At 48.2% G+C, this 16,316-nt stretch overlaps 1 protein-coding gene across 1 annotated transcript in view; it reads left to right on the top strand.

Annotated features, from left to right (window-relative positions):
- The window catches only part of kcnh2b (potassium voltage-gated channel, subfamily H (eag-related), member 2b), a gene marked incomplete at its 3' end in the record, with an annotated part of 110,163 nt that overhangs the window by 49,454 nt on the left and 44,393 nt on the right, over window positions 1-16,316 (top strand). The window contains exons 2-4 of the mRNA XM_079487596.1: window positions 14,649-14,804; window positions 14,981-15,472; window positions 15,557-15,768. Of these exons, the coding sequence (XP_079343722.1) occupies window positions 14,649-14,804; window positions 14,981-15,472; window positions 15,557-15,768 (860 nt within the window). The remainder of the gene's footprint in view (window positions 1-14,648; window positions 14,805-14,980; window positions 15,473-15,556; window positions 15,769-16,316) is intronic.

The following is a 16,316-nucleotide window of genomic DNA, read 5'->3' as shown; positions in this document are numbered from 1 at the left end:
CTTTGGCATTGCTTACAAATGAATTAATAATCATTTTAATAATAATTAAAATTGTTAATCGTATGATTTTACACCGTTTGCATCATGTCAGTACATGTTTGCCGTACACTTTAGTACACATTTAAAAAAAATGTGTTTTATTTGTTGTATTTTAATCTAAACCTCTGCTGCCGTATGAAAGACAAATCACAGATGATATCTGTTTAATATCTCATTTATTTCTCCAAGAGATTCCAGGCAAATTAGAAAAAATGAGAGTTTGAGAAGAGACGTCAACAGTGTGTTGAACTGGCTCAGATGCGTCTCGTCTGTGATCGAAAGATCTCAATATTAGTGAAGATCTCAATATCAACTCAAATATTTCTCATCACATTCACTCAAATCCGGATGATTTGACCTCTACAATCCACATTTTAAACCTCCAAACTCTTTAACAATTACACTCTCATTTGATTTGATGACATTTTTTTCTAAACAATTTTAGGGGAATCAAGATCTCTTTTGCAGAATCATTCAATCACACTGGAAGTAGAAAGTGAATTTTGTATCTTGTTGTGTGAAGACTCTTGTGATTGGTTTGTCCATTTCACCTGTCTCCACCAATGGTAGAGCTGCTTTCTTTCATTATGTTTCAGGTCCACTCGTCCATATAGCGTGACAGTGGATAAAGTGTGCGGGGAAATCCTCTTCCCCTGGTGATTTAACCGCTGTCATCGCTCGAGTTAATAAGGACTAACCAGTCACAGCTCTGGACTAATAGGGTCTGGGAGTTGGTTCTGGAGACACGGCCCATTACTGTATGCCGGGTCAGCACTGGATTCATTTTTAATGACAGCGGCAGCCAAACACCTGACGTCTGCTGAATTCTTCTTTCTCTCGACCACATCACAAGTTTAGTGTTAACACTTCTTATACTTTACACACTTTTCTTTATTTTGGTTTATTATGAGGCAACATTTCTAATCCTCATTTAGTTGAAGTTTTTCAGTTTATATTTAATCCTCTGATTTATTTGTTTTCAATGTTTTTTTAGTTTAACTTTTCATACTTTAGCAGTAGATATTGTGGCGGGCATCAAGCAACACAGACACAGGTAAGTACAATTTGTACCCCGGAGGGTGATTTATTAACAACAATACGCTGGGTGCGGAGTAAGGTGAGCGGTGGGGAAGTAGCTCTCCGGTCCCAGCGGCGGTGAAACAGTGCAAACAGTCCGGGGTGCAGTGCAGAGTGGTGGATGTGGCTGCCGATCGTCTCAGGCGCTTGTAACTGAGGAAAGAACAAACACACAGTAAGCATTAAGGGTTTTCTCTACAGGAGAACGAGCTCAACCTTTCCTTCTCCTTCTCAGCTTATATGCTGTCCTCGTAATGAGGCGCAGGTGTAGACGATCGGCAGGTGTGGCGGCTTGAGTGTGGTGTTTCCATGGCGACGCTGATTGGCCATTGGTCCGCTCGCCACACTCCCCCCCCCTAAGCGTCGACCTGGTACGCCGCCTCTGCTTATCGGGGATTAGGGGGCTTTGGGGGGGGTTTTCCTGTGCCCCTGACCTTCCTGCCCAACCTGACCAGATCCTGGACAGTCCATCGGCATTTCCATGGGAGGCCCCGGCTCGATGGCACACGGTGAAGTGGAAGTCCTGGAGCGTCAGGAACCACCTGGTCACCCTGGCATTGGTGTCTTTGGCTCTGGCCATCCAGGTTAGAGGAGCGTGGTCCGTTACCAGGGTGAAAGATCTCCCCAACAGGTAGTACCTGAGCTCCAGAACTGCCCACTTTATGGCCAGGGCCTCCTTTTCCACGGTGGCATAGCGAGTCTCTGCCGGGGTTAGCTTCCGGCTGATGTATACCACGGGATGTTCTTCTCCATCTTTCACCTGTGACAGGACGGCCCCCAATCCTGTATCGGAAGCATCCGTTTGTAGAACGAAAGGGCAGCCGAAGTCGGGCGCATGGAGTACCGGGGATGAGGCCAGCGCCTGTTTGAGGGTGTGGAACGAGGCTTCCGCCTCCGGGGTCCACTGGACCCTCTCTGGCTGCCCTTTCTTGGTCAGGTCGGTCAGGGGGCTGGCTATCGAAGAGAAGTCAGGTATGAAGCATCGGTAGTACCCTGCAAGTCCAAGGAAGGCCCGTACCTGGGTCTTGGTGGTGGGTCTGGAGGCCTTCTGTACCGCTTCTATTTTCTGGGGCTGGGGCTGAATGACTCCTCGGCCGACCCGGAATCCCAGGTACTGGGCCTCCGCTAGGCCCAGGCGGCACTTCCTTGGATTTGCGGTCAGCCCCGCTCGACGGAGATCTATCAGGATCTTCCTCAGCCTGACGAGATGGTCCTCCCAGCTCTCCGAGTGGACGACGAGGTCATCTATATAGGCCGCGGCATACGGCTGGTGCGGGCGTAGGAGCACGTCCATCATGCGTTGGAAGGTCGCTGGGGCGCCGTGTAGCCCAAACGGCAGCACCGTATACTGCCAGTGGCCCGACGGGGTACTGAAAGCCGTCTTCTCTCTGGACGTTGGCGACAGGGGCACCTGCCAGTATCCTTTTGTGAGATCCAGGGTTGAGATGAACCTGGCCTTTCCCAGCCGCTCCAGTAGCTCGTCCACTCGGGGCATTGGGTAGCTGTCGAACTTTGAGACTTCATTCAGGCGTCGGAAGTCGTTACAAAACCTCAAGGTGCCATCCGGTTTTGGGACCATGACGATGGGGCTAGACCAAGGGCTACGCGATGGTTCGATCACCTTCAGGTTCTTCATCCGAGCAATCTCTTCTTCGATGGCCAGCCGACGAGCCTCGGGGACCCGGTAGGGACGCTGCCGAACGATCACTCCTGGTTCGGTTCGGACCTCGTGTTGTATAATTCGAGTCTGCCCGGGCCGTTCCTGGAAGACATCGGAGAACTGACGGACCAGGGCGGTCAGGTCTGTTTTCTGGTCCGGGGAGAGTTGCTCTCCCATGGCCACGACCGGAGGTTCCGACTCTGCAAAGGCGGCCATCTGTTCGACTGGGGCTATCCACTTCTTTAACAGGTTTATATGGTATAGCTGCTCTACCTTCCTCCGTCCCGGCTGACTGACTCGGTATGTGACTGGCCCTACCTTCTCCAGGATGGTACATGGACCCCTCCAGGAGGCCAGGAACTTGGAGGTTGCTGTGGGGGTTAGAATGAGCACGCGGTCACCGACCTGGAACTCTCGGGGTTGGGCGGGCCGGTCATACAGTCGTTTTTGGGCGCGCTGGGCCTCTACGAGATGTTCCCTCACGAGTGGCATTACTCGATCAATCCGCTCCCTCATCTCTTGCACGTGCTCAATTATGCTTCGGTGTGGGGCGGGCTGCTGTTCCCAGGCGTCTCGGGCCACGTCTAGCATGCCCCGGGGCTGTCGACCGAACAGGAGCTCGAATGGTGTAAATCCCGTAGATGCCTGGGGTACCTCCCGCACTCCAAAGAGCACATACGGAATCATTAGGTCCCAGTCGCGCCCATCCTCTGCCACGACCCGCCGCAACATCCTCTTCAGGGTTTGGTTAAACCGCTCGACGAGGCCGTCGGTCTGTGGATGATAGACGGAGGTGCGGAGGTGTTTCATCTTGAGGAGGTGGCAGAGGTCAGCCATCAGCCGGGACATAAACGGGGTCCCCTGGTCCGTCAGGATCTCCGATGGAATCCCCACCCTCGTGAACAGCAGGAACATTTCCTTGGCGATCGCTTTGGTGGTGGCTTTCCGGATCGGGAGTGCTTCTGGATAGCGTGTGGCGTAGTCCACGATCACCAAGATGTGTTCGTGGCCGCGGGCAGACTTCGGCAGGGGTCCCACCAGGTCCAGACCAATGCGCGAGAAGGGTACCTCGATGATGGGTAATGGAATAAGCGGGCTGGGGGGAGGTTTCTGGGGTGATGTCCTCTGGCACGTGGGGCATCCTTGGCAGAAACGTTTGACGTCTCCCTCCAGGCCGGGCCAGTGGAATCGATCTCGTATCCTCTGTGCTGTATTGTTGGCGCCCAGATGTCCTGCCATTGGATGCACATGTGCCAATTCCAAGAGCATCCCCGTCTTCGACTTTGGCACCACCAGCAAGGACTTCTCCTCCCCCCGCCTCTGGGCGACACAGTACAACAGACCTTTCTTCACAATGAAGTAGGGAAGGGGATGAGGTGCCGGAAGTTGGACCTGGCCATCTATCACCCGTACTTGGCTCCAGCAGTTGCGCAGCCGCTCGTCCTCCCGCTGTTCTCGTCCAAAGGACCCTCCCTCCGTGACTCTCTGAAACAAGTCAGACAATGGGTTAGCATGTGGCTGGCACTCACCCTCTCCCTCGCTCTCTGTAGCCATCAGGACGGGCTGAGGTCTCGACGTTCGTCGACGCCTGGGCTGACGGTCTCTGCGGGTCCGGGGCTGTATCGTCGCGGCCAGTAGTCGGTCAAACCCGGGCCAGTCTCGTCCCATCAAGACCGGTACGGGCAGGTCGGTCACCAGACCCACTTCTACGGTCCAGGTCCCTGGTTCCGCCGCTATTTCGGTCCTCTGGCTCGGTACCTCTCTGGTATCTCCGTGGACGCAGGTGATGGGGATGCTGGAGTTAGCCCGCCGGGGGGTTAGTACTCCAGTCCGAACCAGGGTTATGGAGCTTCCGGAGTCCAGGGTGGCCACGACCGCTTTCCCGTTTAGCCGAACTATTCTCTTTGGAGCCCCAGGCGGGATCTTGCGGTGGACGATACAGCCGGCCAGCCACGCCCTCGGCGCCGGCGACGGAGCCTCTGTGGGCATGGGTTCATCCCGAGGGGTGGGCGGGGTGGGTATGTTGTCTGGCCGCGAGGTACCCTCCTGCGGACGCCATCCGGGATTCACCCTCCGGGGCCCCGCTCTCTCTCTATCGTCCCGGGCCAACGCTGCATCCGCCAGCTCGACGGACTCCACCAATTCGCCAAGAGTCCCGGGGTTTCTCATGCCGACAGGATTCCGGAGCCGGCGAGGCAGCGCACGCAGCATCCGGTCGATGACTACCTTCTCGGCCACCTGGAACGCCGAGGCACCTTCCGCCAGCAGCCAGAGATGGGCCAGACGCGACAGCTGGGCCGCTTGCATCCGGACCGGGCGATGTTCATCGTACGACCACTGGTGGAATCGCTGTGCGGCTGCCACCGGAGATAACCCCACCCGGCCGAGGATTTTAAAAGTTTAAAAGCCGATCGTAATCCTCGTTCTGTGGGGCTTGGAGGGAGAAGTAAGCTTGTTGTGCCTCGCCGGTTAGGAAGGGTGCCAGCAGTCGCGCCCACTCAGCTTTATCCCAGGCTTCTCGGGTAGCGACGACCTCGAAGGTATGCAGGTAGGCATCTATGTCGTCGAGCTCGGTGAGCTTGGTGATATGCTGATGCGCGGTAAGTCTGGCGTCAGGCAGTGGGATTCTGGCTGCGGCAGCGTGCGCTGTCTCAAATGCATGCTCGAGTCTCTCTTGTCGGCGAGTGAGCTGTTCGGTAAAGTGTTGTTGCTTAGCTGTGATGTCCGTGAGACGGCGGATAATCTCTTCCATGGTCGGGATTCTTCTGTGGACCCCGGGCGATGTGGGAGAGAGAGTCAGCGGGTATCCTGGAAACAAATGTGTACAGAGGGTAAAACACTGTGTCTGGTCTATGCCCGCATTCTCCACCAACTGTGGCGGGCATCAAGCAACACAGACACAGGTAAGTACAATTTGTACCCCGGAGGGTGATTTATTAACAACAATACGCTGGGTGCGGAGTAAGGTGAGCGGTGGGGAAGTAGCTCTCCGGTCCCAGCGGCGGTGAAACAGTGCAAACAGTCCGGGGTGCAGTGCAGAGTGGTGGATGTGGCTGCCGATCGTCTCAGGCGCTTGTAACTGAGGAAAGAACAAACACACAGTAAGCATTAAGGGTTTTCTCTACAGGAGAACGAGCTCAACCTTTCCTTCTCCTTCTCAGCTTATATGCTGTCCTCGTAATGAGGCGCAGGTGTAGACGATCGGCAGGTGTGGCGGCTTGAGTGTGGTGTTTCCATGGCGACGCTGATTGGCCATTGGTCCGCTCGCCACAATATCTATAAATCATCATTTTACATTCAAATATAACTATATAACTGATAACATCTGCCACCAAAACTTTTCATGAGCTTTGTGTGGAAAGCAGAATTGGAAAACATCATCATTTTGAAAAGAAAATGGAAACTTTACAGATCCATCCAGCGATGAAAATCTCTGATAAACTCGAGTTTAAGTTTACACAAACTTTTCTAGTATATAATTATGGCATGACCAAAGGAATTACCTTTTTTACCAGAAAAACATTAAGTCCCGGTATGGCTAGTCCCAGACAAAAATGAATGTTTGAACCTGTCTGAACTGAATATAACTTGCCCTGAAATATCTTAAAATATATCAGTGCCATTGTTTTGACTTGAGATGCACACCAGTAATGTATTCTTATAAGGCGACATAAATATCTTAATTCAACCAAGGCTTAGTTCTGGCTTAAACTAAGCCGTGTCTGTGCCCATAAGTACTTCCTCCAAAATACAAAACGTCTCGGTTACGTCTGTAACCTCCGTTCCCTGATGGAGGAGTGAGAGACGTTGTGAGAGACTGACTGGGGTTTGATCTTGAGAACCTACCTTCTCCGAGATAATTAATTATAAAACGGCAATGGGCTTGGCGAATGGCACGCGCACGCCAGTCTCCGCCCCGTACATACGGGTATAAAGGAAGATGGCGGCGGTCATTGACTCACCCTTTGTACTGAGGAACCTGAGAGGGCACTCCCGGTCACTGCAGTGGTTCGTCGCAGCGTTGTGGCATGAAGACACAACGTCTCGTTCCCTCCATTAGGGAACGGAGGTTGCAGACGTAACCAAGACGTTCCCCTTCAGTCGGTCTCTAGACGTTGTGAACGCCACAGCGCTTGCACCGATATCACGACCTCCAGCGGAGCGACCCTGACTAGGCTAGCGAGTCACAAGAGTGCTACTGCGAGATGTAATCTTCCAGTCACATAGCATTGGTCATACTGAGAAGCCTGTACTGACGGCATCACAGACAGTGGCGTATGCCTCTAGTAGCGAGGAGCTGTCCGGAGCCGAATACTGGGGAAACACTGCTCCCCTCTTTGAAGAGTATGTTACGGAGGCCACATCCTACCCGAAGGGGAGGTTACATGTGGAGACACTAACATGGTCTCACCGGTGGGGAGAACATCATGCGACAAAAGGTGTCAGCCCGAGTAGGTGGGAAACCACCGGCGGGGAGGTCACAGATTCACCAATTGGGAAATCATGAGTGAGGAATTCAACACACGGGACGACCCAGAGGGGAGTCACTACGTATGGGGCACTACATTTACATTTACATTTATTCATTTGGCAGACGCTTTTATCCAAAGCGACTTACAAGTAGTTTTATACAGTGGCACATTACTGCAGAGCAATCAGGGGTAAGGTGCCTTGCTCAAGGGGCCTTCAGTCATGACCTGCTGGCACTGAGATTAGAACCGGCGACCTTCTGATCACAAGCCCAACGCTCTACCTTTAGGCCACAGCTGACACTAGCCCTGGTACAGTCGTCTACCTGAGTAGGGATGACTCTACCTATACTGGACCTGGTTCCAACAGACGGCTCCGCTCAGTCTGTTACCAAGTGCAAATGCTTAGTGATGGATGGAATGCCTATACTTCGCCGCGAGAGGGGAAAGTAGGGAGGCTAAAAATAGCGCACTAGTCTCACCTGAGGAGTGGAGAAGGCGCTTTCGCAGGCGTACGCCCAAACCAGGAGCCCAACCTAAACGTTGGTGGCGTTAAGGACATGTGCTGCAACTGGTTCCACGTGGAAACCTTGTGAAGGTACTGGGCGTAGCCCAACCGGCAGTTCTACAAATGTTTGCCAGAGAGGCGCCCTGTGCCAGTGCCCACGAGTGGAGTGGGCTCTCACTGCGAGCAGGCACGGCGATCCTGGGATCGGTACCAGTGCGCCACCTCTGTTTGGAGACAGCCCCCCCCCCCCCCGGGTGCTGTGTCCCAGAACAGACAAATAGCTGCTCAGAGCTTCTGAGGCTACGTGTGCGGTCCAGACCGAGGTGCAGCGCACGTATTGGACACAACACATAAAAGGTTGGGTCTTCCTCCCCTGAGGGGAGCGCCTGCAGGTTCACCTCCTGGTCCCGGAAGGGAGTAGTGGGAAGCTTGGGCACGTCGCCAGGACAGGATCTCAGGACCACGTGAGAATTACAGAGCCCGTGTTCCAGGCACCTTTGGGACACAGAGAATGCCTGTAGGTCCCCCACCCTCTTGATGGAGGTGAGCGCCACCAAGAGTGCATTTTTCAACAACAACTGAGGAAGATTGGCAAATCTTAGGGGCTCACTAGGGCCGTACCAAGGCCCTGTAGGACCACATTAGGGACCGCTAACGGCAAGCCCTCGTCCCGTCCAGGGGCCAGGCATGGAGGTTCCAGAGGCCTGCGTTGGGGTGCCACAACGTGCCCTTCCCCTGCAACAGAAGGTCCTTCGTCAGGGGAATGGGCCAGGGGGGGCTGTCATCAGATCTACCAGATCCGAGAGCCAGGTCTGGTTGGGCCAGTATGGCGCCACTTACCAGAACCTGATGCCCCTCTTCCCTGATCTTGCACAGGACCTGTGCAAGAAGGCTCACTGGGGGGAAGGCGTACTTCCGCTTGTCCTGCGGCCAGCTGTGTGCTAGGGCATCTGTGCCGAGGGGACCCTCGGTCAGGGAATACCAGAGCGGGCAATGGGTGGAGTCCGGGGAGGCAAACAGGTCCACCTGTGCCTGCCGAACCGCTTCCCATATGAGCCGGGTTGGGCGGGGATGGAGTCGCCACTCTCCGCGGGAAGTACCCTGTCGAGAGAGCGCATCGGCTGTCTGGTTCAGGTTGCCCGGAAGAAACTTGGCCCGCAGGGATTTCATCTGCTGACTCCAAAGGAGGAGGCGTCGGGCGAGTTGTGATAACTGCGGTGAGTGGAACCCCCCCTCGGAGAAACCAGGGTGAGAGAGTGCGAAGGCACTAAGGCGTTACCGTAATTTGCCTGGTGCCGGCGTGCCACGCCGTCCAGGGAACCCAACTCTGTAGCCAGTCGTCGAGATAGTTTAGAACTTGCACGCCTTGCTCCCTGACAGGAGCTAAGGCAGCCTCCACAAGTTTGGTAAAAACCCCGTGGAGACAGGGCCAGACCGAAGGGCAGGACTCTGTACTGATATGCCCTTCACTCGAACGCGAACCGTAGGAATGGCCGGTGTCGAGGGAGAATAGAGACCTGAAAGTAAAAGAATGTAGCCAACCGTGACCGCAACACCCTGATTGCCATGTCCGCACACACGGGACATACCGCATCAGTGAAACCTGCCTCAGCATGCTTGAGCCCCAAGCAAGTGACACAGGTATCATGGCCGTCAGACTCCGGGATGAGTCTGTCGCACCCAAGGATACAGCTACGAGACATGCTCGTGTCCGGAGGGACTTAACTCTTAAGGTCTGTAGCCTTCTGCCGAAATGCCCAGCGGAAGTCCACCGAAAGGAGAAGTCCGCTGCTCCGCGTCATAAATCCAGCAGGTTAAAAGTTTTCTCGAAGTCGAATATCGCGTATAGCATCAGCAAACACACAGGTTCCGAAGAACAAAGGATGAGTGAATGACCGCCGCCATCTTCCTTTATACCCGTATGTACGGGGCGGAGACTGGCGTGCGCGTGCCATTCGCCAAGCCCATTGGCGTTTTATAATTAATTATCTGGGAGAAGGTAGGTTCTCAAGATCAAACCCCAGTCAGTCTCTCACAAGGCCGACCGACTGAAGGGGAACGTATGTTTTTTTATATGAATGTTCCAGAACTAGGAAGCCCTTACAGCCATTATCTTTGTGGTTTGGAAAAGATATTAACAAAAAAGTCCTGATGCACAGAACCTTGTTTCTGAAGCTATTATTTATATTCTAGGCTACATTATTTTTGAACGATATATTAAACATAATCAAAATGTATGAAGAATATGGGAGTAAATATCTGTCAGACATTAGATCAGATTATGAATGTGACAGATACTGATGAAACTAAATCATGCATGAAAATCCATGAATGTAAATGTAATTTAGAAGATAGTTGGAGGTATATAGAGTTTATGGTAATAGTGTTGTTTATTAATTCTTTTCAGTTCGCAGTGTGTTTTCAGTGAATCTGACTCTATACATTCTGATATAAAAATGCATTTATTTGGTTTGTTGTTGTGCTGTTAACCGTGCTGAACGTTACGCTCTGATGACGTAAAGCTGCCTACATAGAAGACTTCAACTGAATTCTGAAAACTAGTATGAAGGGTTTTCACGGCAAGCTTGTGTCTCTCATAGAGTTTAGAACTGACAGAACACTGATTTATCTCACTCAACGTTTCCACAAACACTTGGAGTGTCAAAAACACCAGACAGGGTGAAATTTAGAAATGTGGGTGTCACGAGTTCATCTGACACGGGCGACACAGCGAGGATCTGTTAGATCTTTATGCGAATGTATACTTCACAGCATTTTTAAAGTCTTTCGCAAATCGAAAACCAATATTGACTCTGTTAGTCTCTAATGAAATAAAAGAATAAAGAAAATGAAAGTTCAGGGATGTGGATGGCACGGATGTGAAGGTTATGCTCATTTGAGAAGGAACAAGCTCAATTAGGTCTCGAGGGAGCCGGCCGCCGGTCGTGAGGTTCTTGTACATTTCTGTCTCTGCGAGAGTTCACATTTTTAAGAGCTAATGAGAAAGCCCTGACCATTCCACGTCTGAAAGACACCGATACAAGTTCAATTCATTTATTAAAAGAAATCCGACGGTTTTATTTCAAACACTGTTTGAAATGTTCAATGATAGTCATGCTTTTCTAATGATGGTTATCAAACCCAGTCCCCATTGTTGAACTAACAGCTTCCACCAGGTTAAACTGGAATTAAAGCAAGTCTCTTAAAATACACACAGTGAGGTTTAAAGTATCATCAGGACATCCCGAGAAAGAGGAGAAGGTGTGTGGGTTTATCAGTGTAATTGCATCTGTGGGAGGTTTAAGCAGGGATGTTGTTTTGTGACGGTTATGAGCGTATGCTCAGGTGCGGCGGATGTGTAATCCTGCCGTGTGCTTTCTAATCTTCTGCTAACAGGGTCTGTGACATGAGACACAGCTTATTGAATCTCACATGTCACTCAAGCCAGTGTCACTTTGACACATCACGCGAAGACAAACACACGCACGCATGCACGAGTGTATCCATCACACCTAGGTGTGTGTTTCATACATACTATTTTAACCTTAAAGGGATAGTTCAGTCAAAAATAAGAATAATTTTTAACATTTGAAAGATGCTTTTGTCCAAAGCGACTTACATTGCATAATACTATACATTTCCATCAGAGCATGTGCAATCCCTGGGACAGAACTCATGACCTTGGTGTTGCTAGTGCCATGCTCTGACCGCTGAGCCACAGGACGGCTAATTCCACACTAATATAGAAAAGAAGAATCTTGAGAAACGTCTCAGTGGTTTTCTGTTCATACAATGGAGGTCATGGGGTTCAGTGTTGTTTGATTATAAACATTCTACAAAATAGGATTGATTGATTTATTGAGGATTTATTCATCCTCATGTCATCTCAAACCTTTCTTTCTTCTCCAGAACACAACAGACGATATTTTGAAGAATGTTGAAGGTCAAACAACAGTGAACTCCATTGAATATGAACACAAAACCATTGAGACTTTTCTCAAAATATCTTCTGTTGAAAGACTCGCGTACAGATGAACAACCACACCAAAGTGAATAAATGATGAGAGAACTTGAGAGAATATTTATCCGTACTGCAGAATTATAGTGTATACTGTAAAGTGTACTGCCTACCAAGACAAAATACAACATTACCAGTTTAGATGAATTATGGTTTCACCGAAATGAAATGTGATTTACACTTATTTTATAAAGACCAGTTTGTTGCTGTAAATAAATATACTCATCATGAAACAATGATTTATTTATCAGTATTTTCTGTGACAGATGATGAGGAAGAACACAACAGATGTGCTGAATGTCTGAGACTCTTTTGCCCTCTAGTGTCTGATATGAGCGTGTGTCGATCATCATCGGTTCTAAAGCAGCTTTACTTATTATTTAGAGACTGTGTAAAAAGAGCTCTGAGGTTTTATAATGTAAGAAATGATTTGATGTTAAAATTAATTTAAGCTATTACAGTTTTGAGACAATATCACATTTTCATGGCCGAAAGAATGAATAATAATTATGAAATAGTCACAGTGTATATTGAAATTAAAAAGGCAGTTAGTCAGATTCCGATCTCTTTTGATCACACAAAACATTAAACTAGTAAGGCAGAGAGAGAGATTGTGACTGATAAGACAAAATGTTAAAAGTCAATATATAAAATATAAAAGAAACTGACACTGATGTATTATTATTATCTCAAACATGTCTCTTATGACTCTTGCTCTGTTCATGCTGAAATATTCTCTCTGTTTCATCTGACCTCGTGTAAGGAGTTCATCTTTGTTTTCCTTGAGAAATATAAACGCAGCAGTATTTTTGTCAGGAGATGTTACACAGCTCATAACTCACTGTGATGAATGAGACGTTTCTCCTGATAAATGTGTTTTAATATCAGCTGTCAGGTGTGTCCTCTGGAGTTTTTCAACGAGACGAGGATGATGAATAAGCACATATAAGTTTATAATATGATGACACAGTATTGAGGATACATTATTATGAGTGTACTCATACACCTATAGGAATTATTTTATCAAAAGAATCTGCATGGTTTATACACCAGGGCACTGAAAATACAGACATGCGTACTACATGAGTCTAACACGCATGACTCCAGCAGGTGGCGCTGTAACAAATCAAATATCAAGTCCTGTACATTCATCACACACAGGAAAGGTATGAATGATGTCATGTATATTTCAGACACAAGATTAAAGTTTAAAAGGAGCAATATTTCTGTCTGTCTGTCAGGACATCAGGTCATCATGACACACAATCCGTCCGCATGCACTTTAATCTTTAATAAAATATGTAGGATATCGTGGCTTGTGTGTCTGAAGATCATCAGATGTCTCAATGAATTCACCTTCAAAAGGTTTAATTTATTAGTTGTATCTTCCATTACAGTACTTTAAAATAACCTCAAACTTTTAATTAAAATGATATCATTTTGTGAAAGGCTGTATTATTATAAGATATAATATTGTACGGTATTAGTGTAGTATAGTTTGAGTGAGTGAGGGAATAGTTCGGAGAGACATCAGTGATTTGGTCACTGCTTGTATAACTCAATCCAAACATGTCTAAATCTGCATACAGTAAACTGTATACTATGTGTGTGAACAAACAGCACATTCATGTATGAGAGGATTGACTGCAGCATGAGAATCTTGATGTGGATTAGACTTTTAAAGTGGACAGAAGCATAATGAATTAAAGACAAATCCGTCTTTATGAGCACATTTAATCTCAACGTGTGTGTGTGTGTGTGTGTGTGTGGATGAAGATGATGCCATCAGGATTATGTATTTTTTTCTGAACATTGTCAGAATATCTGTTTTTTGTGTCACTTGCATAAAAGCTTTTTTAAATAAATAAGTGCATATGTATATTTTAAAAGGCATGTATGGCTACATTTGTGTTATAGTATTATTATTCAGGGAACGACTTGACGTTGGGGACTTTTGGCATAATGTGGAATTGTTCAAGTGGCAGAAGGGGAGGGGCTTGATGATGTCAGTTTAAATTTATTTATTTTTTGATTTTGATGAAAGTAATTTTCCGTTTGGTGTTTGATCTGTAAACTGTATGATTAAGATACACACACACAATGGACAGATGGTGTTAGTGGACCTGTAATCCATGTGTAGTTTTCCTGTTCCAAACAGCTGGGATTATAGTGGGCCAATCTCCAGTTAGAGCGTCTCTATGTCTGTCTGTCTCTCTGTCAGTGTTGTGAGATTGTTGTTATACCTGTTGTTTCCGCTCTCGGCTGAAGGTAAGCATGTGATATTCTTAAGGATTCAAACATCAGGGCATTGAAATGAATTCTCAAACAGCAGAATTTAAAGGGATAGTGATGCATTTCATATGTTGACATTGTTGAGTTTTGATGTGTGATGTTGTTTGTGGTTTGATTTATTATAGAATGTTGATCTTGTGTAATAATGTGTGTACATGTCTTTATTCTGATGAACACGGAGAATGATATTTGGAAGAATGTTTATAACCAATAGTAGGAACAATTACTTTATCATTTTTTTGTTTTTGTGGAATATATTTTGAAGAATGTAGTTCTTGGGCACTTTTGACTATCATTGTATTTTTCCTACTATGGGAGTCTATGGGGGCAAAATCTGTCTGGTTATAAGCATTCTTCCAAATATCTGTCTCTGTGCCCATCAGAACAAAGTCATGTCTACAGATCTGGAACACCTCGAAAGAGAGGAAACGATGACAGAATTATGTCCCTTTAACGTCAGGAGTTCATACATAGTATCCTGAATATGCATGACAATAATTCTTATCATTCGCTTTATATATTGTGTTTGTGTGTGTGTGTTTTCTTGTGACTCTATCTCTAACAGGTTGTTGTTTTCTCTTGCAGGTGTGTGTTTTCTGTGTTTAGTGGACGTGGTGCCGGTCAAGAACGAAGATGGCGTGGTGATCATGTTTATCCTGAATTTCGAGGTCATGCCCGACGATAAGTTTCACGAACCACAAGATCTCAATCACAAGCTGCCTCTTCTGTGCCGTCATTCAAGTATGTCAAATATATACTGTGTACTTTTATGTCAAACACTTACTGTAATACAGCTGTTTGCCTTTAAAAAAATACTGTTCAAGTGAAACGAAGGTTAAACTCCACTTTGACTGACTTACAATACTGTTAAAGGAAAGAAACAATTGATCTGGACTTCCTACAAATGTGTGTCGTAGATCGCGCTCGAGGGATCCGTCTGCGTTTGCCTCTCCTAAACTCCCGGAACAACAGTAAATCTTCTCTGCGGGAGGACCCCGAGGCCGGCCGGGTAACGGCTGTCCCCACAACCTCCCGCCTAGAAAGCCACGAGTCTCTCGCTCTCTGTGAGCTGCTCTCTCTTCCAGAGCACGAGCGGTCTCGCCGGACCACCACCGCGGCGTGCACCCCATCCTCTCTCCTGCCCGAGGTCCAGCGTAACCTCCTGGGCAGTGACCCCGGCTCACCTCCGCCAGCCCCGCACCATCCTACCACACTGCCCCTGGGTCATTCCTCGCCCCGCCCACAGCGGCTCAACCCGGACGCCTCTGTGTCCAAGTGCAGCCTGACAAACAGCCGATCACGCGAGAGCTTTCACAGCATGCGCCGCGCGTCTTCAGTGGACGACATCGAGGCCATGAGGCCCGAATGGGACCGAAAGCGCCGAAATCGCCTCACCAGCATCAGCACGGGTGAGACATTCTGATCCGTCATGTTCGACACATATTAGCCTTACCTTTCACACCCGAGTTGAAATAATCTGTTTCTTTTCACAGGTGCCATGTACAACAGGTCTAGCATCTTAAACTCTACTTCCGACTCTGACCTCATGCGTTACCGCACCATCAGTAAAATCCCTCAGATCACACTCAACTTTGTGGATTTTAAAGCGGACCCTCTCATCGCCCTCCCTGCCGGAGAGATGGACATCATCGCACCCTGTAAACTCATCGACCGCACGCACAACGTCACGGAGAAAGTCACTCAGGTAAGTCACGTGTCTGGTGTTTACGCATTATCATCAGGGCGTGTTGCGCTGGAAATTCACAAACATTATGGAGGAATAAAAATGTGTTTTTGGTCCCGTTTGTCCTTCCACATTCCCCGTTTTCCACACCGAATGCTTAAATTTACAGCTTCACATCTGAACGACTGAAGTTGAGACAAATATGGCCATGACATTGTGGCGCCGCAGATAAAAGTAATGGGAGACTCTTCTGTTTCTAGGGCAGTTTTTGGGTCTGATGTCATTTCCTTTTTAAAGGTTCATCTGAAACACCATAGAGTTTTATCTTGCTTTTGAACTCAAAACCATGAGAATGCTGTGAAAAGAGAACATGGCAGTGTTGGTTTGTTTTGGATCAATGCAGACGTTGCTTCAGGCAAGCGTGACTGAGATTGACTTTGACAACCTGTGCTCTTCAAAATAAAGGTTTCAGTTACAAGTAAACAGAGTTACACAGCCTCATTCAAGACTTTACACTTTTTAAAGGATGAATTCTGTCATGATGTATTTATGTTGATTCAAACACTTTG

This window comes from Barbatula barbatula (genome assembly GCF_947034865.1).
Source record: "Barbatula barbatula genome assembly, chromosome: 23".
In the NCBI taxonomy this organism is placed as follows: Eukaryota; Metazoa; Chordata; class Actinopteri; order Cypriniformes; family Nemacheilidae; genus Barbatula; species Barbatula barbatula.
Note: the sequence above shows the minus strand (reverse complement) of the source record. Positions and strands in the feature narration are given on the sequence as shown.